The sequence below is a fragment of the Macaca mulatta genome, chromosome 20 (assembly GCF_049350105.2).
Source record: "Macaca mulatta isolate MMU2019108-1 chromosome 20, T2T-MMU8v2.0, whole genome shotgun sequence".
NCBI classification, from domain to species: Eukaryota; Metazoa; Chordata; class Mammalia; order Primates; family Cercopithecidae; genus Macaca; species Macaca mulatta.
Window position 1 is genome coordinate 27,083,046 of NC_133425.1, and position 23,536 is coordinate 27,106,581.

The window sequence follows — 23,536 nt, forward strand, 5'->3', positions numbered from 1 at the left end:
CTGCAAATCAGAAACAATCGCATGAAGAAATAAGTTTAACTGATTTTAGGTAAACAGAGATATGAAAAAGAAATGTATAGAATCCTTACTTTCTGCTTCTTCCTAGGAGTTCACAAGATCCCAAAATTAAGCTAAGCAAGTTTTCAGTCTTAGAAGTGTAGTGTGCTAAAAAAGACAAAAAGGAGTATAGTGTGCTGAAGGAACAGGGCCAATCTTATTTCCTTGCTGAAAGTCCTTCAGGGCTTGCCAAAGTGCTCAGGCCAAATCCAACTCCTCCTCCTGGTCCTCCTGGAAGGCTCTCCAAGGCCCAGCCCTCCCTGCCTTGCTCATCTCATCCTCCACGGCTCTGCCCCTCACTCACAGGAGGCTTCCTATCCCTAAGACAAGCCTCAGGGGTGCTGCCCTTGCTGTTTCCTCGGCCTAGCTGCTTCTCCTCCAGGTCTTCAGGTGACTGATTTCTTCTTATCATTCAGGTCACAGCTCAGTTGTCAACTCCTCAGCCTTTCCAGAAAATGCCAACTAGAGTTCCAGCCCCACCCCCACAATTTCCATATTCTTCGTAGCACTTAGCACTCTCAGAAATGACTATATATATATTTTTGTGTGTGTGCCAAGTTTCTTGTCAGTTTCCCTCATTCAAATATAAGAGCAGGCACATTGTCAACCTGTTCAGCAGGATATCCGTAGTGCCTAGAATAATGAATTTGGGTGATAATAGGGGCTCTGTGTGTATTTGTTAAGTAAATGAACTAGGCTAGTGAGCTGGACTGATAAAATAATCTTCAGAGTCAAAAGCCCTGAACGGTGCAATCAGTGGACCTGCAGTCTCATTTTGACTTCACTGTTGAAGGCCAGACCTTGCACAAATCATTCGTTCCTTCTACTAAATTGACATGTGAGAAAGAATGCACCAAAAGAGGCCAAAACCACTTTCGAGCAAGGCATGTGAGGACAGCCCAAGTGAGAAGACTCATTTCTATGCTGACATCTAACAGTCCTTACTGGGCATTCCCCATCACTGATGATGGAGACTCCACCACAGTGCCTGGCCTGCTCAATCTAACATCTTGAGCAAATTAACCTACTCCATTCATCCATTCTCAGAGTCCAAGCCCTGGCCCTGCAGCTGGGAGATCCCACAAGGATGTGCTGCTGGAGAACCCATCCCTCATTCGCTCCTTGGCATCAAGTTACTCAACTGGAGAAGACTCAAGTTTGAATGTGTCCTCCGAAAGTTCATGTGTTAGAAACTTCATTTCCATTGTAACAGTAGTAAGAGGAAGAACCTTTAAGAGGTGATTAGGCCATGAGAGTTCTGCTCTGCCCTCATGAATACATTAATGCATTTATCGTGGGAGTGGGTTAGTTATCTCAGGAGTGGGACGTCCTTGCCAGATGCTGGTGCCATGCTCTTGGACTTTACAGCCCCTTGAACCATGAACCAAACAGACTTCTGTTCTTTCTAAATTAACCAGTTTGTGGTATTCTGCTATATCAGCAGGAAATGGCCTAAGGTAGAGGATCCCCTTTTCCCAGATGAAGGAGTCACCAAGGGTCCACGTAGAAAAGCTCACAGGCTACCAATCCTATTTATTGGGAACCAACATCCACTCTTTTCAGCCCCAGGATTTACAGATACCTGGTCACGAGGTCCTTCTGCAGCACCCCCCACTCAGTAACTCAGTCTGACAGTTTTCCTTCCTTCTTCCCCACACCAGATGACTTTACTTCTACAACTAAGTAGGTACAAAGGAAAAAAGAGGCTGTTTTAACTTAACTGCATCTTTCTTCACATTGAGACCTGAAATCAGCATTTTGCCTAAGTCACAGAAGCCCATATAGTCCATCTTCAAAAAGAATGTTAGGTTGTGAATATACATGACAGAGAGTTCACTTTATGTATCTGAATTCCACGAACTTAGGACCTATGCTCTTTTGTTCTCAAAACAGGCTCATTAAGTTAAATTGTAAGAGGTCAGTTGGGGGAAAAAACGTTTGAAAACAGGGGCACTGGTTTGCTGCTTTTAAAACACCATTACTCTGACTAGTTTACTATCCTTCACTGTCATGATCCCTATGTTTCTGTTAATTACTGCCAATTAGCTGATTCGATGACTCCTGCTAGTTTTAATTTGCTGACTATGGTCATCTTACAGGTTATCAAATGCCAATGAAGTACCATGCAAAGTACACCAGTATACCAAGACAAATAAAAATAGTTTCTACCTTCAAGGAGCTCACAGGCTACTGAAGGAGAAAAAAACGTAAAATGAACAATTCTAGTATGAGGTCATAACTTCTCTGACAGAAAGAGGCTCTAGTTGTTGATGGCATAGATGAGGAGCCCTAATTCAAATATGCGTGTATAAACAAGAGTGTGTGCACAGGGATTAGGGAAAACCCCTCATGGAGATGACCTTTTTTTTTTTTTGAGACAGAGTTTCCTCTGTCGCCCAGGCTGGAGTGCAGTGGCGCTATCTCGGCTCGCCGCAACCTCTGCCTCCAGAGCTCAAGTGATTCTCCTGTCTCAGCCTCCTTAGTAGCTGGGATTATAGGCACTTGCCTATATGGGGTTTTGCCATGTTGGCCAGGCTGATCTCGAACTCCTGGCCTCAAGTGATCCACCCCCCACTCAGCCTCCTAAAGGGCTGGGATTACAGGTGTGAGCCAGCGCACCAGGCAAGGAGGTGACTCTTGTATTAGCAGTGAGCTGGGTGGATGAGAGAGAGAAGAGGAAGGACACAGAAGCTGCATGGTTATAGAGGCACGAAGAAGCACACCTGCTCCTGGAGGTAAGAGGTGCAGCATGGCTACAAAGTCTGGAGTGTGATACCCAGCAAAAAGCAGAAGGAAAGCTCGAGAGGCCAGCAGCGTCTACATCCCCAATGGCCCTCTGATGCCGTGCTGGGGAGTTCAGATTCCATAACGTGGGTCAGGGGTTACAACTTCAAACGTGTATTTCTAGAAGCCAGCTTTGTGCCAGCATATTATAGAACTAAGAGACGGAGCAGTGAACAAGAAGGATGGAGTCCCTGCCTTCGAGCAATGTATAGTCTAGTGAGGAAATAGTGACATAAACAAACACTTAAAAACCATTTTTGGTGCCATAAAGAGTACTACGATGCTGTCTGGGCAATGGGGGACACTTCCAGAAGAGTCAGGTTGAAGCCTGAATGATGTGGCGATGTGAAGATTTGTGGGCAGAATATTCTGGGCAGAAGGAACAGCACAAGGATTGCCTTCAGACAGAAAGGAGTCCAGCATGTTGAGGCTGAACTGCAGTGCAGAGTGAAGAAACTGAGGTTGGAGTACTGTGTGGGCAGGGGCACAATCACATAGAGCCTGCTGGGACCTGATCAGGAGGGCAGGGAGCACACACGAACACAACACGAACACAACCTCATGGTGTATGGAACCGGGCGGTACACGGCCAGCTGAGGGGAACTCTGGCCTATAACCCCCTGTAAAAAATTGGTCTCAGTGCAGCTAGACCTTGTGATTTTTCAAGAAAAGCTAGAAATCCAGGTTTTTAAATATCAGCAATGAAATGAAATTAAAAACCGAACAGAATACCATGCTGGGCACACAAAGCTCATCTGTGGGCAGATTTGGTCAGTTTGAAACCTCTGCCTAGCGTGGTCAGGGTACATCCCATCACACTGGGGCCTAGGAGAGTCCCACGTTTATGGCTTGTACAGCCGCATGCATGGGAGTACATCTGACCAGAATAAAGAATGAGAAAAGGCAGTGCTATGGTTTGGATGAGGCTTGTCCATATCAAAACTCATGTTGAAGTATAACTACCAAGAAGTCGGGCGCGGTGGCTCACACCTGTAATCCCAGCACTTTGGGAGGCCAAGGTGGGCGGATCACCTGAGGCCAGGAGTTCAAGACCAGTCTGGCCAACACGGTGAAACCCCGTCTCTACTAAAAATACAAAAATTAGCTGGGCATGGTGGCAGGTGCCTATAAACCCAGCTACTCGGGAGGCTGAGGCAGGAGAATCGCTTTAACCTGGGAGGCGGAAGTTGCAGTGAGCCGAGATCACGCCATTGGACTCCAGCCTGGGCGACAAGAGCAAAACTCCGTCTCAAGAAGGAAAAAAAAAAAGTTTAATCACCAGCACAGCAGCACTGGGAGGTGAGGCCTAGTAGAAGGTGTTTGGATCATTGGGGTGGATCACTCAGAAACAGATTAATGCCACCTGGAGAAGAGAATGAGTGCTTCTCTTGGGAATGGATTAGCTCCAGTGAGAGTGGGTTGATGTAAAGCAAGGATGCCCTCTGGGTTTTGCCACTCTGCACATGTTCACTGTCCCTTGGACCTTCCACCATGTTATGAGGCAGCACGAAAGTCTTGCCAGAAGCCAGTGCCATGCCCTTGAGCATCCCAGCCTGCAGCACTGTGAGCTAAACAAGCCTCTTTTCTTTGTAAATTATCCAGCCTCAGGTATTCTCTTCTAGCAACACACAACACACTAAGACGGGAAGATAAGGCAGGTTTGGGGTGAAGGAGAGTGATGATCACACTGAGTATGCACAGCAGGTTACTGGAATAACACATATGCTGCTTGGGAGAGGTCTGGGACTAGACAGAGAACCTTTAGAAGCAGTCAATGTGGTTTTTTTGTTGTTGTTGTTTTTAAAGAGATAGGGTCAGCCAGGCGTGGTGGCTCACGCCTGTAATCCCAGCACTTTGGGAGGCCAAGGCGGGTAGATCACCTGAGGTCAGGTGTTCGAGACCAGCCTAGCCAAGATGGTGAAACCATGTCTCCACTAAATATACAAAAATAAGCCGGGCGTGGTAGCATGCACCTGTAATCCCAGCTACTCGAGAGACTGAGGCAGGAGAATCACTTGAACCTGAGAGGTGGAGGTTGCAGTAAGCCGAGATCGTGCCATTGCACTCTAGCCTAAGCGACAGAGTAAGACTCTGTCTCAAAAAGAAAGAAATAAAAAAAGATAGGGTCATGCTCCATTGTCCAGGCTGGAGTGTGGTGGTGCAATCATAACTCACTGAAGCCTCAAACTCCTGGGCTCAAGCAATCCCCCCATCTCAGTCTCCCAAGTAGCTGGGACTACAGAGTGTGCCACCATGCCCAGCTAGTTTTTTGTTTTTTAATTTTTTGTAGCAATGGGGTCTTGCTATATTGCCCAGGCTAGTCTTTAACTCCTGGCCTCAAGCAATTCTCCTGCCTTGGCCTCCCAAAGTGCTTGGATTACTGCTCAGCCCACCAGCCAACAGTTAAGTGGTGGAAGTAGGTGAATCCACAAATAAGCTGGTGAGGAATGGCAAGGAAAGTAGAAAAACAAATTAAGGCAGGAAGACACTGGCACAAAAGCTTTGAGTCTTTAATAGTGTAGCAGGGTCAAGGACATTAGGGGCCTAACAGTGTTCATGGCTTAATAACTGGGATCTTAGAGGATAAAATTGTGAAGTGATAGTCAGGAATCAGGACTGCAGTGGGCAAAGGAGTGAAGGGGAGGTGAAGAGGGAGAAACAGTGAATGGGGCTGATTCATCAAAGAAGCATGGCTGCAGAGTCAAAGAGACAACCAGTTACAAGGGAGTTGAGGTCAAGAAAAGGTTATTCTGTGAGATGGGTAAACTGTGTTCATGTGCTGAAGGGAAAACTTCAGTAGAAATCAAGGACAGATGGGGCAGTGGCTCACACTTGTAATCCCAGCAATTTAGGAGGCTGGGGTGGGAGAATTGCTTGAGCCCAGAAGTTTGAGATCAGCCTGAGCAACACAGCAAGACCCCATCTCCACAAAAAATAAAACTTAGCTGGTTGTGGTGGTATGCGCCTGTGGTCCTAACTACTCAGTGGGGAGGTGGGAAGATCACCTGATCCCAGGAGGGCAACGCTGCAATGAGCTGTGATCACACCACTGCACTCCAGCCTGGGTAACAGAGTGAGATTCTGTCTCAAAAAAAAAAAAAGAAAGAAAAGAAATAGAAAAAAGAAAATCAAGGAGAAAGATAAGCTAACTGAGAGGTGGGGAAGAGAGGGGTAGAGGGAGCTGGGCTGGGGGGAGAAGGAGGAAGGGAAGCATCCAGATCACAGCCTTAGACAGGGCCACCATTTCTCACCTCCTCCGAGATGAGAGTAGACAGGGAAGAAATGTGGAAAAGTCTGCAAGTCAAGGAAGAACGTGGAAGTTAGCAGAGTTCACATTGCCTTGTGAAGTAAGAAGGAAGGCAGCAATGGGGTTAGGTGCTTGAAAAATGATCATCTGGATTAGACACTCTGGGGAATTGGGATACTGACTGAGGATGCACAAGAGAATGGCTGGGCAGCACAGGGCCCAGCTAGGAAGAGAGAAAGGGCACCATTCAAGTGTTCGAGGACTGTGAGCACAAAGGAAAGAGAAAGGCAGGACCCCTGATCCCAGTGAAGAAGGCAAGTGAAGGCCAAGAACTGGCTTAGGGCAGGGCTAGTGAACTCTGACAGACTCCAAGGTTGTAGGCCAGATCCAAGTGCTCTGACTACACATTCAAAGCACTCAGATTCCTAGAAATTTCCTTTTTTCCTTTTTTTTTTTTTTTTTTTGTAGACAGGGTCTGACTCTGTTGCCTAGGCTGAAGTGCAGTGGCATGACCTCGGCTCACTGCAGCCTGCCTCCGCCTCCTGGGTTCAAGCGATTCTCATGCCTCAGCCACTACAGTAGTTGGGATTATAGGCATGTGCTACCACACCCAGCTAATTTTTGTATTTTTTTGTATTTTTGCGTTTTGCCATGTTGGCCAGGCTGGTCTTGAACTCTTAGCCTCAAGTGATCCACCTGCCTCGGCCTCTTAAAGTGCTGGAATTACAGGCGTGAGCCACGGCACCCAGCCAGATTCCCAGGAATTTCTGATGGTGCAAAATAGTTACCTGTCAAAGGCTTCCACCATCGTACAGCGAGGCTGCAAGGACTTGGTTCTGATGTCATTGGTAATGTTTTTCCTCTCCTTAAAGTAGCGGCATGAGCCCTGGATGCCATCCTTATTCTCTAAGATCATATGAATGGGGTAGACGTCCTCCAAGGCCACCGGGTCCCTCCTAGACTCCAAAATTCCAGTTTCCAAATCAATTTCTTCATACCTAAGGAGAAAAGCACAAATATCAAAGCACAATTCAGCTTCAGAAATAATACGTGCTTGGCTGTGTTCTTTTGACAACCTCCAGCAGAGATCAGAGAGAAGTGAGATCACTCAGTTTTCCTGCCTTTTAAATGCAGATAATCTTGACAAGCAGGTTCCTGCCTTTCTATCCCACAGAACGCAGACCTTTCCAGGACTCCCCAGACTATTCCAGAAGCTGGGTGCTGGGACCTAAACCTCCTTATTGGCCAAGTTATGGGCTTTTGTTTCCTTCCAAATCTAGTGCTCAGTCTCCAAACCACCAAATTGGATGAAATTATTTAAGGCTTTCCTCCTCTTTTTTGAGATGGAGTTTTGTTCCTGTTGCCCAGGCTAGAGTCCAATGGCGTGATCTCAGTGCACTGCAACCTCCACCTCCCGGGTTCAAGTGATTCTCCTGTCTCAGCCTCCCAAGGAGCTGGGATTACAGTAGTGCGCCACCATGCCTGGCTAATTCTGTATTTTTGGTAGAGATGAGGTTTCACCACGTTGGTCAGGCTGGTCTCGAACTCCTGACTTCAGGTGATCTGCCTGCCTCAGCTTCCCAAAGTGCTGGGATTACAGGTGGGAGCCACCACAAGCGGCCAAAGCTTTCCTCCCTTTAAGATCTCATCTTTCCATCTCTCTTTAGTTATCTCTCTAATATCCTAATCCATTTTCATGGTTTGTATTACTGTCTGCATGTCAACAAGTCTCACTTTTGAATCCTCAGTCCTTTTTCTCCAAATACAGATCCAATGTCTTCGATTGTCTATTAAACACCTCCTATTTCAAATATGATTGCCTCTCTCCAGCTCCAATTAAGTCCCTTCTTTCCCCTCTTGCCACCGCTTTCTCCTAGGTGCCTCTTACAACACCATGGGGCCGTTTTTCATTTGTGCTTCTTTCATGCAGTTAGCCAAGCTTGTCAAGTTTTCTTTTTTTTAAAAAAAAAAAAATACATACATACATATATATATAATTTTTTTGTCCTCACTATGTTGCCCAGATTGGTCTCCAACTACCGGGCTCAAGTAATCTGCCCACCTCAGCCTCACAAAGTGCTGGGATTCCAGGTGTGAGCCACCTTGCCTGGCTGCTTGTCAAGTTTTTTCTTTTGAAATCTCACTCACATCCTATACTAGTCTAATTGCAGCTAAATCCCATGTACATGTTTCAGCCCTTTCCTTCCTTGTCCCCTCTGTGTTCTCTGTACTATTTAACCCTCTATTCTCTTTTTTTAGAGACTGAGTTTTGATCTTGTCGCCCAGGCTGGAGTGCAGTGGCACAATCTCGGCTCAATGCAACCTCCGCCTCCTGGGTTTAAGCGATTCTTCTGCCTCAGCCTCCCTAGTAGCTGGGATTACAGGCGCCTGCCACCACGCCCAGCTAATTTTTGTATTTTTAGTAGAGAGAGTTTCACGATGTTGGCCAAGTGATCCACCCGCTTCAGCCTCCCAAAGTGCTGGGATTACAGGCGTGAGGCACCACACCCAGCCCAACCCTCCGTTCTTAAATCATCCTGTCTCCTCCCAAACTTCCAGAACAACACTGACCTGACTGTCCTCTGCCTCTCCAGCCACACCGCCTCAATCTTCTTTTGAAAGTCCCTCACCCTCCATCCAGCCTTGAAATGTAAGTGCACTGCAGGGCTATGTCTCAAGACCTCCAACCACACGACACTCTCTCTTAGGGCTGATCTTGGCCAGTCACTTTAATTACCAGCTGCACAGAATGACTCATAGATGCCTACCTCAGTCCCTCCCTCTGGCCTGCTTTCACTCCCACGAAGCCAGATGTTTACTAATTAAGACTCTTCACTTGGACAACTCAAAAGAACCTAAAGCTCAATGTGTCACATGTCCCTTCAGCAAAGTCCCCACCTCCCCCAGACTCAACCCCCACACTGTTCTTTCATGTTCCCAGCCTCAGAGATGAGAATCAGGGTTTGCTCAGTTGCCCAAACAGCAGCCACCAGAGGGCATCACCCTTGATTCCTACCTTCCTTACACTTCACATCCAATCAGTCTCCAAAGCCTCTTGATTCTTTGGCCTGCTACGTCTTGACTGCCTGTGCTCTTCATCCCCACACCCACCATGGTAAGCCAGACCATGACTAGATAACTAAAAATCTCTCAACTTCACTCTTTGGTCCTAGTCTGACCCTCTCTTCAGTGACTTCTCACTATCCTTTTGATAAAGGACAAAATTTTTTTTTTTTGACATGGATTCTCCCTCTGTCACCCAGGCTGGAGTGCGGTGGCACAATCTTGGCTCACTGCAGCCTCAGCCTAGCTGGGATTACAGGCGCCCACCACCACGCCCGGCTAATTTTTGTATTTTTAGTAGACACAGGGTTTCACCATGTTAGTCGGACTGGTCTTGAACTCCTGACCTCAAGTGATCCGCCCACCTCTGTCTCTCAAAGTGCTGGGATTACAAGCTGATAAACTCTTTAAGTAGGTTAAAAGACTTGATTCCAGTCCATTTTGGCTAAGGGCAGAGTACATTCTGAACTCAGACCTTCCTCAAAGTCTGGGTTCTTCCCTTGCTAGTTGACCTTTAGCATGCCATTTGACCCCTCAGGGCCTCAATTTTCTCTTCCGGAAAATGGGGAGAATATTACCCATCTCCTAAGGTTGCTGTAAACATTACATAACATGTTGTGTTAAGGATCTTAGCACAGTCCTAGCTATTCCTCATTCCCTACCTCCAATTCCACACTGCAGCCACTGACTTCACATTTGTTGTTCTCTGTCCAACAGTCCTCTTTGCCAACTGGCTGTTTCGTCTTGGACATTATTTTATTTTATTTTGGAGACGGAGTCTCACTCTGTCACCCAGGCTGGAGTACAATGGCGCAATCTCAGCTCACTGCAACCTCTGCCTCCCAGGTTCAAGTGATTCTTCTGCCCCAGCCTCCGGAGTAGCCAGGATTACAGGCATGCGCCACCATGCCAGGCTAATTTTTGTATTTTTAGTAGAGATGGGGTTTCACCATGTTGGTCAGGCGGGTCTTGAACTCCCGACCTTGTGATCCGCCCACCTCAGCCTCCCAAAGTACTGGGATTACAGGCATGAGGCCTGCCCATCGTGGACATTATTACCTCTTGGAACCTCCCCTGACCCTCACAATATGGCTTAAGAGTACAGCCGCTGGAAACAGCCTGGGTTCAAATCAATTCTTAGTCACTTATTGCCCCCAGAACCTTAGACAGATTATGTAACCCCTCTCTGTGACTCAGTTTCTTCCTCTGTAAAATGAGGAAGATAACAGCACTCACCTCATAGGTGACTATCAAGTGAATTTAATCTCCTGTTTAAGGGAGTTTAATCAAGTGAGGATCAAGTGAGTTTAAGTTCCTAAGCTTCTAGAACAGGTTCTTAGAAAAGCACTGTGGCCGGGCGCGGTGGCTCAGGCCTGTAATCACAGCACTTTGGGTGGCCAAGGCGGGCGGCTGGTCTGAGATCAAGGCGTTCGCGACCAGCCTGGCCAACATGGTGAAACTCCATCTCTACTAAAAATGCAAAAATTAGCCGGGCGTGGTGGAACACGCTGTAATCCCAGTTAGGAGGCTGAGGCACAAGAATCGCTTGAGCCTGGGAGGCGGACGGAGGTTGCAGTGAGCCGAGATCGCGCCACTGCACTCCAGCCTGGGCCACAGAGTGAGACTCTATCTCAAATAAGAAAAAAAAAAAAAAAAAAAAGAACAGCACCTCACCCATAAAGTCCCTGGTAAATGTCAGCTTTTAGCATTATCGCTAATTGTGCTGATATGCAGATCTCGAGTTGCCCCAGGCTCTCTATCTGCACTTAATGAATACTCCATGAGCGTCCGTTGATCTCCAGAGTCTCCAGTCTGGCTCTAAAGTGTCTTCCTACTCTAATCCTACCCTCCAATATCAAGGAAACATTCTTTTAAGCCTGAAGAATATCCCCAATCCTGTTCGCCATTACACCAAAACACACACAGGGACAAAACGGTACATCACTAGATTCTCCCCCTCCCCACGCCAACTCCATCAGACTCCAGGGCCCTGCCAGGCCTGAGGGACCCCAAATTAGCCTAACCGCCGCGCCCCAACTCAATCATCAGGCCTACGGTACTTACACGGCCCCACTCCATTCTCCCGCCCCGCCCCCAGCTCCATCTGCCCCCGGGCCCTACGCCCGCCCGCCCGCCCGCCCGCCAGGCCAGGCCGCCCGCTGACCGGTCCTGGAGCTGTAGGTCGGGTCGCTCCCGAGGCTCCTCATAAAAGCTGATGCCCGGGTGCGTGGCGAGGGCGCGCCAGAGAAACTCCTGCGTGCAGGGCTCCAGAGGCAGCGGGAAGGGCGGCACTCGCGTCTCCAGACGGCTCCACAGCGCTGGCAGACACAGGCCATCGAGCCCCTCCAGAGCCACTTCGTCCAACAACGACTCCAACGCGTCCATTGCTACTTCAGTCGGCGGCGCCCGGGGCGCATGCGCAACGCACCTCCAAGGCCCTTGGTCCAGCGCGCCTGCGCACAACGATCCAGGGGGCCCGGGGTGGGTCAGACGGGGGTTCGGAGGAGGAGTTCCAGTGCGCCGGCATGACGTCACTCCCCGGGGGCGGGCTCAGTAATTGGAGCTCTACCGTCATTGGTCCGGGGCCCTGCAGTAACCAGGGGAACTGCAAACAGTGTAGAGGCCGCTTCCGGTTCGAGCACCCGGAACCGCCGCCTCTGGGGATGGACGGTGAGTGTCCGCGGGCCCCTCCGGGAGGTCGGGCTGTTATTCTCCCATCCCTCCCGAGCGCGCCTTGGGCAGAATCCTAGGCTATAAACCCCTGGACCACCACTTCCTGACCCAAGGGGGTCTCCGAAATGAGGGATAGGGAGGCTTAGTGGTCCGGAGCGCGGAGGAGAGGCTGGGGGAGTGGTCTGTGCTGTGACCATTCTGCCCGGCTGTGGTCGTGAAGGAAACCGGTACTGGCCAGAAGCTCAGTGAAGAGATGTAGGGTGGGGAAGGAGAAGTAGAGGTCTGAGGAGGGTCTTGTGAATGTTGGGATGTGGCTGTGGGATTTGGGAGTTGATATGAAGGTAAACTTGATTGTGGGAGTGCAATCGTCAGGTGCTGGGAAAGGGAATTGGTATGGGGTGTGAAGGGCGTTTAGGAAAAATCCCTTTCTGTGCCTTGGCGTTAATAATAATAGCCCCCTTTAACAAAGTGCAGTCCAGTACCAAGAACTCTGTAAGTACTCTTGGGCAACACCTCGCTAAGCTTCATACCAGCCTTTTGAGGTCAGCATTGTTCCATTTTACAGATGATGAAACTGAGGCTCAGAGGTGTTAAGGAACTTGCCCAAAGTCAAACAGCCAGCATGTAGCAGAGTGGGTGAGAAACCCAGACACTCTGTCTCTGGAGCTGAATTATAGAGTTTGAGATTTGGACCGGTTTTGAGGGGCCTTTTATTCCAGAGGTTGTAAATGCAGGTGTCTGCAGAGGAGAGTCTAGCGAGCTGGACTGAGACCGTAACTGAAAATCAATTTCTCACCTGAAAGGAAAGCTGCTCACCAAGCACCAGCTGATTGTCCTCATGGGGTACTTCTCAGAAACAGGGATGGCCAATCAGTCTGAAGGCCAGAGACAGCTTATGGGTCCCTACTTAGGGATCCCTGGTTAGAGTCATGGTATTGATAACTGAAAGCAAATGGAAAATAGGCTATTCTGATATCTCACTTTGCAGATGGGAAGACCAAAGTCTGGAGAGACTGGTAGGGTCTGGGCTAGAATCCAGATCATTTTTCTAATTACAGTACTGTCACTCACTTCTCGGGAATTTGTTCCTGGGGAATCTACCTTCTTTTTATATTCACTGAATGTAGTGTGGAAAAAATGTTTTCAATTGAACATTCTGGCATATGCTTAAAATACATCTTTGCCCTTTGTACTGTGCATTACCATTTTGCCCTCTGGAAAGGTCAATGTAATGTTGCTATAGGACATCAGTTCTCAAATCTTTTAAGCCTTGGGACCCCTGTATACTCTTACCTCAAAGAGCTTTGTTTGTATATATTTATGATATTTATGTATATTTATGATATCAGAGATTTAAACTGAGAAAATGTAAAATGTCCATTAATTAGTTCCTTTTAAAATAATAAAAATTGGTCCAGGCACGGACTCATGCCTGTAATTCTAGCACTCTGGGAGGCCGAGGCGGGTGGATCACTTGAGGTCAGGAGTTTGAGACCAGCCTGGCCAACATGGTGAAACCCTGTCTCTGCTAAAAATTAGCTGTCGTGGTGATGTGTGTCTATAATCCCAGCTAGTTGGAAGGCTGAGGCAGGAGAATCGTTTGAAGCCGAGATCGCACCACTGCACTCCAGCCTGGGCAACAGAGCGATCTGTCTCAAAAAAACCCCAATAATAATAGCAATAATAATAATTGGCCAGGTGCAGTGGCTCATAATAATAATTGGCTACGTGCAGTGCCTCACACCTGTGATCCCAGCACTTTGGGAGGCTGAGGAGGATGGATTGCTTGAGCTCAGGAGTTCAAGACCAGCTTGGGCAACATAGCTAGACCCTGTCTCTAATTGGCCCCTTGCAGTGCCTCACACCTGTGATCCCAGCACTTTGGGAGGCTGAGGTGGGCGGATTGCTTGCTTGAGCTCAGAAGTTCAAAACCAGCCTGGCAACATGGCTAGACCCTGTCTCAAAAAAACTCCAACAACAATAAACCTGTTACTTCTGAACATAAATAATATTTTTAATGGAAAACAGTTACATTTGCCTCAAAAAAGTTAATAGGAAGAGTAGCATTATTTTACATTTTCTCAAGTTTATTCAATAGAAATAGAAAAAAGTACTCTCATTTCTGCTTCAGGATTCAAAATGTTTTGTTATGCTGTTTTGGCTGGTGTATGTGAAGAAAATTTGGCCTCATCAAATATATAATTGGAACATAGAGAAATGTTTTAATTGTCTTTTCAGATAACCGTAGACACTCTTCTTTGATACTATACAAAAGTTAGCAAATGGCAGTTTCTTTTCTTTTTTTTTTTGTTTTCTTTTTTCTTTTTTTCTTTTTCTTTTTTTTTTTTTTTTTTGAGAAAAAGTCTCACTGTCGTCCAGGCTGGAGTGCAGTAGCATGATCTCAGCTCACCGCAACCAACCTCTGCCTGCTGGGTTCAAGCGATTCTCCTGCCTCAGCCTCCTGAGTAGCTAGGGTTACAGGTATGAACCACCACGCCCAGCTACTTTTTTTTATTTTTAGTAGAGATGGGGTTTCCCCATGTTGGCCAGGCTGGTCTCAAACTCCTGACCTCAGGTGATCAGCCTGCCTCCACTTCCCAAGGTGCTGGCATTACAGACCTGAGCCGCCATGCCCGGCCTACAAGGTGCAGTTTTTTTTTTTTTTCTGAGACAGAGTTTCGCTGTTGTTGCCCAGACTGGAGTGCAATGGCATGATCTCAGCTCACCGCAACCTCCACCTTCCAGGTTCAAGGGATTCTCCTGCCTCAGCCTCCCGAGTAGCTGGGATTATAGGCATGTGCCTCCACACCCAGCTAATTTTGTACTTTTAGTAGAGATGGGGTTTCTCTGTGTTGGTCAGACTGGTCTTGAACTCCCAAGGCGGGTGATCTGCCTGCCTTGGCCTCCCAAAGTGCTGGGATTACAGGCATGAGCCATCGTGCCAGGCCACAAGTGGCAGTTTCTTAAAGGTTAGTCACAGTGTGTCATCTGAAGCCTTATAGGTGAACTTTTATACTGTGTTACATTAAAATCCAGTGGTCTATCTTGCCCTTTCATTGACTGTTTTACCCATATATGGTTTTATAACATCAGCCATTGGTTGTTTAGAAAATGTTGGTTCAGTGAGTTATGCAAATCTAAAGGTTGACCTTTCAGGTGCCATTATACAGTATTTTAAAAAATCACATTTGTTAATATCACCACCTAAAAAGGAGTTTAAGTAATTAGGAAACTATCAAACTCAAGGTAATGGAAACAAGTTTTCAACTTGTTTTCACTTGACAGCTTGAATTTTAACATTGGCAACAAATATTGTCAGCTGTTTCCTTGAAGTGACAGACTCACTTATTTCATATTTGAGAAAATTTCTGCCAAATCCCAAAGTCTGAATAACCATAATTTGTCTATTATATTCTTTACTGCCATGTACTCACAGTAAAACAAACAAACAATTGTTTTTATTTAAGAATGTCCTGATGGTTGGGTTCAGTGGCTCACACCTATAGTCCCAACACTTTGGGAGGCCAAGGCAAGAGGATCTCTTCAGCCCAGAAATTCAAGACCAGCTTTGTCAACATAGTGAGACTCCATCTCTACAAAATAAATAAATAAATTCATAAATACATAAAAATAAATAAAATAAAATTAGGCATGGTAGCGTGCACCTGTGGTTCTAGTTACTCAGGAGACCGAGGTGGGAGGATCACTTGAACCCTGGAGGTCAAGACCAGCCTGGACAACTTAGTGAGACCCCATCTCTACAAAAAGTAACAAATTAGCGGGGTGTGGTGGCTCATGCCTATAGTCCCAGCCACTCAGGATCACTTGAGCCCAGGAGGTTGAGGCTACAGTGAGCCATGATTGTGCCACTGCACTCCAGCCTGGGCAAAAAGACCTTGTTGAGAGAGAGAGAGCAGGGGGTGGGGTGGGGGGAGAGAGGAGAGAGAAAGGAAGGAGGAAAGAAGGGAAGGAGGGGAGAGAGAAAGGAAGGAGGAAAGAAGGAAGAGAGGAACGAAGGGAGGGAGGAAGGAAGGAGGGAAGATGTCTAGTACGTTGTGGTAACACTGCCTTGATTCAGGCTGCAAGCAGTTTTACCCACCATTGCTTTGTGTCGTAAGTACAAATGTCAACACAGGGCCAGACGGGGTGGCTCATGCCTATAATCCCAGCATTTTGAGAGGCCAAGGTGGGCGGATCACCTGAGGTTGGGAGTTTGAGACTAGTCTGGCCAATATGGTGAAACCCTGTCTCTACTAAAAATACAAAAATTAGCTGGGTGTGGTGGCACATACCTGTGGTCCCAGCTACTCAGGAGGCTGAGGCAAGAGAATCGCTTGAACCCAGGAGGCGGAGGTTGCAGTGAGCCAAGATCATGCCACTGTATTGCAGCCTGGGCAACAGAGTGAGACTGTTTCAAAAAAAAAAAAAAAGGAACACAGTGAAAAACCCTTCAAATTATGATTAAAACACTTTTGTCTTTGTGGACCCCTCCTCCCAGGATCTGCAGAACACACTTTGAGAAGCATTGCTGTAGACCATTTTCAGGAAAGCTGCTTTGTGCCTTCCAACGAGCATCTCTGCACTTGCAATCTTAGGACGTTATTGTAGCCCAGTGGAGGAATATGTTCATTTTCAAATTGGTCCCCAAAAGGAAAAATTCATTCTCCGAAGTATTTACCTAGGGTCATATTTGACCTCCGAAGAATCCCATTTTCTGTTCCAATTTTTAAAACTTTATTTATACTTTTTTTTTTTTTTTGAGACAAAGTCTCGCTCTGTCACCCAAGCTGGAGTGCAGTGCCATGATCTTGGTTCACTGCAACCTCTGCCTCCCAGGTTCAAGCGACTCTCTTGCCTCAGCCTTCTGAGTAGCTGGGATTACAGGCACACACCACCACGGCCGGCTAACTTTTTGTCTTTTGTGAGTAGAGATGGGGGTTTCACCGTGTTGGTCAGGCTGGTCTCGAACTCCTGACCTCAGGTGATCCACCCGCCTCTGTCTCCCAAAGTGCTGGGATTATAGCGGTGAGCCACCGCACCTGGCCCTGATTTACACATAATTTTATAGGCACATACCTATTTATTGGATAAAGTGAAGCATACCTTGTTGTGATTCTAACCAACTAGATAAGCCAAGCCTGGCCTTATTAGAAAGATGTTTACTTCCTAAACCCACAAAGGCTTCAGTGTCTAGCAGATGCCCTCCAAACTGGACTGTAGTTTAGTTTATTCTGCATGTCTTAATCACCATAGCTTTTCACAACCCTTTCCCTGGCCTTTTGCTTTTGACTTTGGGCAGGTCCTATCTGTCTCTGTGATGCAGCGTGATGTTCTTAGGTTTGGGGGCCAGATAGCCCTGGGTTTGAGTCTCTGCTGTACACTTTGACCTCTCTGAGCCTTGGTTTTCCTGTCAGTAAAATGGACATGATAATGAAGCCTACCTTGTTTTGTGGCTTCAATGAAACAATGTGTCAAGTCTGGCATATAAAAAAATGTTCCTGGCCAGGGGCGGTGGCTCACACCTGTAATCCCAGCACTTTGGAAGGCCAAGGCAGGTGGATCATCTGAGGTCAGAAGTTCGAGACCAGCTTGACCAACAGGGAGAAGCCCTATCTCTACTAAAAAAATGCAGAATTAGCCGGGTGTGGTGGCACATGCCTGTAATCCCAGCCACTTGGGGGGCTGAGGCAGGAGAATCGCTTGAACCCGGGAGGCAGAGGTTGCAGTGAGCTGAGATTGCGCCACTGCACTCCAGCCTGGGCAGCAAGGGCAAAATTCTGTCTCAAAAAAAAAAAAAAAGTTCCTACGGCCGGGTGTGGTGGCTCACACCCGGCCTGACTTTGGGAGGCTGAGACGGGTGGATCACGAGGTCAGGAGTTCAAGACCAGCCTGGCCAAGATGTTGAAATCCTGTCTCTACTAAAAATACAAAAATTAGCCAGGCGTGGTGGTGGGTGCCTGTAATCCCAGCTACTTGGGAGACTGAGGCAGAGAATTGCTTGAACCTGGGAGGCAGAGGCTGCAGTGAGCCGAGATTGTACCACTGCACTCCAGCCTGGGCCACTGAGACTCTGTCTCCAAAAAAAAAAAAAAAAAAAAAAAAAGTTCCTACATAGTGGCTGATGCTATCATTATCTGCAAACAGGAAGACTTCTTCCACACCGTTGACAGAAGAGGGAAGTGTGCTAATGAAACTTTCTAGCAAATGATAACTTTTGTAATTAGCACACTCTTTGCTTAACAGAAAATCCAATGTTTGACATTTTTTATTTACATGAAGGTACATTGGCAGTGTGTGTGTTCTGCCTATGAAAATGTTCGCCTTTCTGTTAAAGTTGAATATTCCCCGGTGCTTTAAACATATGAAATGGTTTAGGAAAAAAAATTGTACTTCATTTTCAAGGAACATAATAATTAGACAAAAGTTCTGCACATCGATATAATTAGAAAGGATTTGGAAGCTGTTCATTTGCTTTTCACTGCTCCCCTAGAGCAAATATTCAACATTTCCCCTGTTTATACTGTTCATTTGCTTAGCAAACTTTCTCAAATAATTAATAATGCCAAGATGAAATTTAGCCTCGCTTGTCCAAATAATCCCAGACTGCAAACAGGTGATGGTTGAATTAGGAAGGTTTTGCTGAGAGTACACCATTGGTTTAGCTGGTCTCTCCTGTCCTTGTGTGGTATTTACCTGGCTTCTTGGTGACTTGTCTGTTTCTCTTACTACTTAAACCCAGCAAAAATAAATAAATAAATAAAATTACAATCAAATGCAATAAAACAAAGCAAGCATTCAGCAGGTGAAATAAACGTGCATCCCATATAGCCTTTGTGTCTGTTCTGTTTTCTTTTCTTCTTGTTCCGATCCTTCTATCTAATTAATTTCTTTTCTCTCAGATTTTTTCCGAGTTCATTCCTCCCTGTCACTTTAACTTATAGGAAGTCGGCACATAATGTTTTGCTTGTTTTTCCTTATGAGATTCATTCCATGATTCACCATTTCGGTGCCTTCTGTGTACTGGAATTCAGAGATACCAAAATGGGTAAGATTGAATCCAGGTGAAGGGGATATGGGAATTCATTGTACTATTCTTGACATTTTTCTGTGAAGTTGATTTTTTTTTTTTTTTTTTTTTTGGAGACGGAGTCTCACTCTATAGCCCAGGCTGAAGTGCAGTGGCGGATCTTGGCTCACTGTGTCCTCCACCTCCCGAGTTCCAACGATTCTCCTGCCTTAGCCTCCCAGGTAGCTGGGATTACAGGCACGTGCCACCATGCCCAACTGATTTTTGTATTTTTAGTAGAGATGGGGTTTCACCATGTTGCCTAGGCTGGTCTCCAACTCCTGACCTTAGGTGATCCAACCCCACCCCTTGGCCTCCCAAAGTGCTACAATTACAGGTGTGGATTTTTTTTTTTTTTTTTTTTTTTTGAGACAGAGTCTTGCTCTGTTGCCCAGGCTAGAGTGCACTGGTGAGATCGTCACTCACTGATGCATCCATCTCTTGGCTCAAGCGATCTTCCTATGTCAGCTGTCCAAGTAGCTGGGACTATAGGTGTGTGCCACTATGCCCAGCTAATTTTTTATTTTTTGTGGAGATGGGGGTCTTGCTATGTTGTCCAGGCTGGTCTCAATCTCCTGAGCTCAAGTGGTCCTCCCACTTTGGCCTCCCGAGTTGCTAAGATTACAGGCATGAGCCACTGTGCCTGGCTGGAAATGAATTCTTTATATCAGAGCTTGCACAGTAATAGCCTCTGGGCTGAAAGAGCCCACATACGTGTTTATTTGGCTCATAATGTTTTGTTTTTTAAATTGTTGAATTAGTTGTCACCCTTGGAAAATGAGCAGATTTCTCATAAATACCTGATTGTGGTGTTTTCTTGAAAATATCAATAGAGTCTGTTCACACCAAATCAGAATTCTGCATGGCAACAATTGTCCCGCCACCTGAGTTAAGTGGAGACTTTCCCCCTTAGGAGAGAGGTGGCCTGTCTAATGACTGGCTTCTCTCATTGTGTCTGTTAGCATTTGTACTTAGAATTCTACTTTCGTATTAACTTGTACAGTTTTGAAAACTCCTGTGGACTTCCTTGTGTGCCATACTGGACTATACTTATTCTTTTCATTTGTTTGTTTTTGTTTTTAGATAGAGTCATGTTTTCTCACCCAGGCTGGAGTGCAGTGGTGCGATCTCAGCTCACTGCAGCCTCTGCTTCCTGGGTTCAAGTGATCCTCCTGACTCAGCCTCACGAGTAGCTGGGATTACAGGTGTCTGCCACCACACCTGGCTAATTTTTGTATTTTTTGTAGAGATGGAATTTCACTATGTTGGCCAGGCTGGTTTCGAACTCCTGACCTCAAGTGATCTGCCCACCTTGGCTTCCCAAAGTCCTGGGATTATAGGCATGAGTCACCATGCCCAGCTTCTTTTTGTTTTAATCTGAAAAAAGGAATATATTATCTGCCTTTAGAAACTTCATAGTATGGTGAGAAAGCAGACATAAACAGATGACTACATTTCAACATGGGAGTCCTTAGAAGATAATATTTGTAGAGGTCTTCCCCTTTCCCAAAGCAGTGTGGCCCACTGCCTGCTATTGTAAATAAAGTTTTATTGGAATGCAGCTATACCCTTTCACATACATACAGTCCGTTGCTTTTTCTTGAGAGTTGAATAGTTATGAAAGAGACTGTGTGGCCCATAGGTCAAAAATATTTACTATCTGGCCCTTTACAGGAAACGTTTGCTGACTCTTGCCATGGCGGATCTGATTTGATTCCTGAGACAGCTCAATGGGATACTCTGATTGTGTCTGTTTTATACCACACACCTAGTAGGTAGCAGAGCCAGGACTCAGTCGAATAAGGCCTACACTTGTTAGTATGTTAACGGAAGGCCCATCTCAGCCCTGTCACTGCCAGGTTCTCATACCTGGAGAGTAAGTCTGTGGGGCCTGGCCACTGGGCTGATGGAAGAATATATATTTTGAAAGGCACCCGTTTTGACTACATTCCCAGCTCCCTCAGCATCTGGTCCCATGACTGCTTCTCTGTTTCCACATGGGAATAGGCTAATGCAGAGCAATGTGGTTGGTTGGAGGAAAGAACTTGACACTGTTTGCAGAGCACTTTATGTAAAAGTAAGAAAGTATGACTACTGATGTCCCATGGGGCTTTGCAGCTTTAACAATTGCCCTGTGGATCATATCACCTTGAAGTAGAGAATTTCTCTAGGAAATTAGCTCCCCTCCAGCCTCATCTTTTTAGACACTTGCCTACCTGCTCTCACACCCAGAGGTTTTATACCGGACTATACAGCATCTATCAATATGTTTTTCCATATTCAAAAACAGTGATTTCAGGCCAGGCATGGTGGCTCAGGCCTATGATCCTAGCAATTTGGGAGGCCGAGGCGGGAGGATCAGTTGAGCCCAGGAGTTTGAGATCAGCCTGGCCAACACAGTGAGACCCCATCTCTACAAAAAATTGTTAAAAATTATTTGGGCATGTCAACAGATGCCTGTGGTTTCAGCTACTCAGGAGGCTAAGGTGGGATCACCTTAGCCCAGGAGGTTGAGACTACAGTGAACTGTGATCATGCCACTGCACTCCAGCCTGGGCAACGGAGCAAGACCCTGTCTCAAAAAAAAAAAAAAAAAAAAAAGGTCATGGTGGCTTATACCTATAATCTCAGCACTTTGGGAGGCCCAGGCAGGTGGATCACTTAAGGTCACAAGTTTGAGACCAGCCTGGCCAACATGGTGAAACCCCATCTCTACTAAAAATACAGAAATTAGTCGAGCATGGTGGCAGCTGCCTGTAATCCCAGCTTCTTGGGAGACCGAGGGGGGGAAAATCATTTGAATCTGGGAGGCAAAGGTTGCAATGAGCCTAGATTGCGCCACTGCACGCCCAGCCTGGGCAACAGAGCAAGATTCTGTCTAAAAAAAAAAAGAAAAAAGCCAGGTGTGGTGGCTCACGCCTATAATCCCAACACTTCGGGAGACTGAGGCAGGCAGATCACGAGGTCAGGAGTTTGAGACTAGCCTGGCCAACATGGTGAAACCCCATCTCTACTAAAAATACAAAATTTAAAATTAAAAATAAAAAATTAGCCGGGCGTGGTGGCGGACGCCTGTAATCCCAGCTATTTGGGAGGCTGAGGCAGGAGAATCGCTTGAACCTGGGAGGCAGAGGTTGCAGTGAGCCGAGATCATGCCGCTGCAGTCCAGCCTGGGCTATAGAGTGAGACTCTGTCTCAGAAAAAAAAAAAAGAAGTAATTTCACATAAGAACCTGGACTTCTCAGTCTCTTGATAAACAGGGTGCTTTGGGCCCTCAGCACTTCCTTGTCACATAGCTCTGGTCCTCTAGCACTGAACAGTGGCCACCCCCTTGACCTGGGACATGTGTCGATGACCCCTTCTGGCTGGTGTTACCTGTCATCTGGTGCTCGCTTCTTCCATTGAGCATATTGCCCTCCTTTGCAGGCATCTGAGATTTCAATCCCAGCCCAAGACACTTGGGGAGGTTGGCCATCTCTGGAGTACACCATTTCTTTCCCACCTCTCTGCCTTGCCTGTGCTGTGTTCCCTGCCAGCTGTGCCGTTCTTTCAAGTTACTTCCACACTGTAAATTGAGTGACCAGCACCACCTGCAGAATTAGCTCCTCCCCGATGGTGGACCCCATAGCTAGTCATGCATGTGTTGTATCACAGGGACGGGCTCCATGCCTTTCTCCCTCTTTGAGGGTAGAGACTCACTTCTTTCCTTTGTATGCCCAACACTGGCACAGGCAGATCCCATGAGTGTTTGCTGGGTTGACACTGTAACCAGGAAAGAGATTAACGGATTTATTCCCTGGTGAATTGCTGGACAGTCTCCATAAAGTAGACAGAGGAAAGGGCCTCGTAGCCAAGCTTCTAGGCCAAGCTTCCAGGGACCGTGGTTGGATCCTTTTTCTCTCTCTCTTTTTTTTTTTTAATCTTTTTTTTGAGACAGTCTCGCTGTGTCACCAAGGTTGGAGTGCAGTGGTGTGATCTTGGCTCACTGCAACCTCCGCCTCACAGGTTCAAGCAATTCTCCTGTCTCAGCCTCCCGAGTAGCTGGGACTACCACCATGCCCGTCAATTTTTTTTTTTTTTTTTTTTTTTTTTTTAGTAGAGACGGGATTTCACCATATTGGTCAAGCTGGTCTTGAACTCCTGATCTTAGATAATCCACCCACCTCGGCCTCCCAAAGTGCTAGGATTACAGGCGTGAGCCACCTTGCCCAGCCTGGTCCTTTTTCTCTAGTGGATATGTATGGTTTCCCCAGACAACCCAGTCCTCATACTATTCCCGCTCCTAGCTACCTGTCCTGTCCCCCGCAGCTGCTCCCCGTGCTCTCCCATTAGCATTCCTGTCCTAGCCCAATTTCCTTTCCTAGTGAAGTCACTTTCTCTCCCAGCTCCCACTTCGCTTCAGAGCCCACTGCTGCTTTGACCACTCTTAGCAGTGGACCCTCTGATTTAACATGTCCTTTGGGGAGAGGAAAGTTGTGGGTAAACGTAGCGCCTGGCAGGAAGTCAGAGCACTACAGATATCTGGTCACCTGCAGGGCCCACCACACTTTTCTAAACTCTAAGTGAACCTGCAGTGCAGTGTGTGTGTGTGTGTGTGTGTGTGTGTGTGTGTGTGTGTGTATGTGTATGTGTATGTGTATGTTTTT

The 23,536-nt window shown here is 46.8% G+C and overlaps 2 protein-coding genes across 12 annotated transcripts in view; one reads left to right on the top strand and one right to left on the bottom strand.

The window, feature by feature from the left end:
- The window catches only part of GTF3C1 (general transcription factor IIIC subunit 1), an 86,575-nt gene extending 75,016 nt beyond the window's left edge, over window positions 1-11,559 (bottom strand). For all 4 annotated transcript variants that reach the window (XR_013411608.1, XM_028840741.2, XM_077985647.1 and 1 more), the window contains exons 1-2: window positions 11,316-11,559; window positions 6,877-7,086 (exon numbers count right to left, since the gene is read on the bottom strand). Coding sequence is in view for 3 of the 4 variants with exons in the window: in XM_028840741.2 (XP_028696574.2) it covers window positions 6,877-7,086; window positions 11,316-11,536 (431 nt within the window). In the remaining variant the exon portion in view is untranslated. The remainder of the gene's footprint in view (window positions 1-6,876; window positions 7,087-11,315) is intronic.
- Window positions 11,560-11,787: 228 nt separating this feature from the next.
- The window catches only part of KATNIP (katanin interacting protein), a 233,399-nt gene continuing 221,650 nt past the window's right edge, over window positions 11,788-23,536 (top strand). For 7 of the 8 annotated variants that reach the window (XM_015125838.3, XM_015125837.3, XM_077985648.1 and 4 more), the window contains exon 1: window positions 11,788-11,821. Coding sequence is in view for 4 of the 8 variants with exons in the window: in XM_015125837.3 (XP_014981323.3) it covers window positions 11,815-11,821 (7 nt within the window). In the remaining 4 variants the exon portion in view is untranslated. The remainder of the gene's footprint in view (window positions 11,822-23,536) is intronic. The other variant, XM_077985652.1, reaches the window with a different exon arrangement.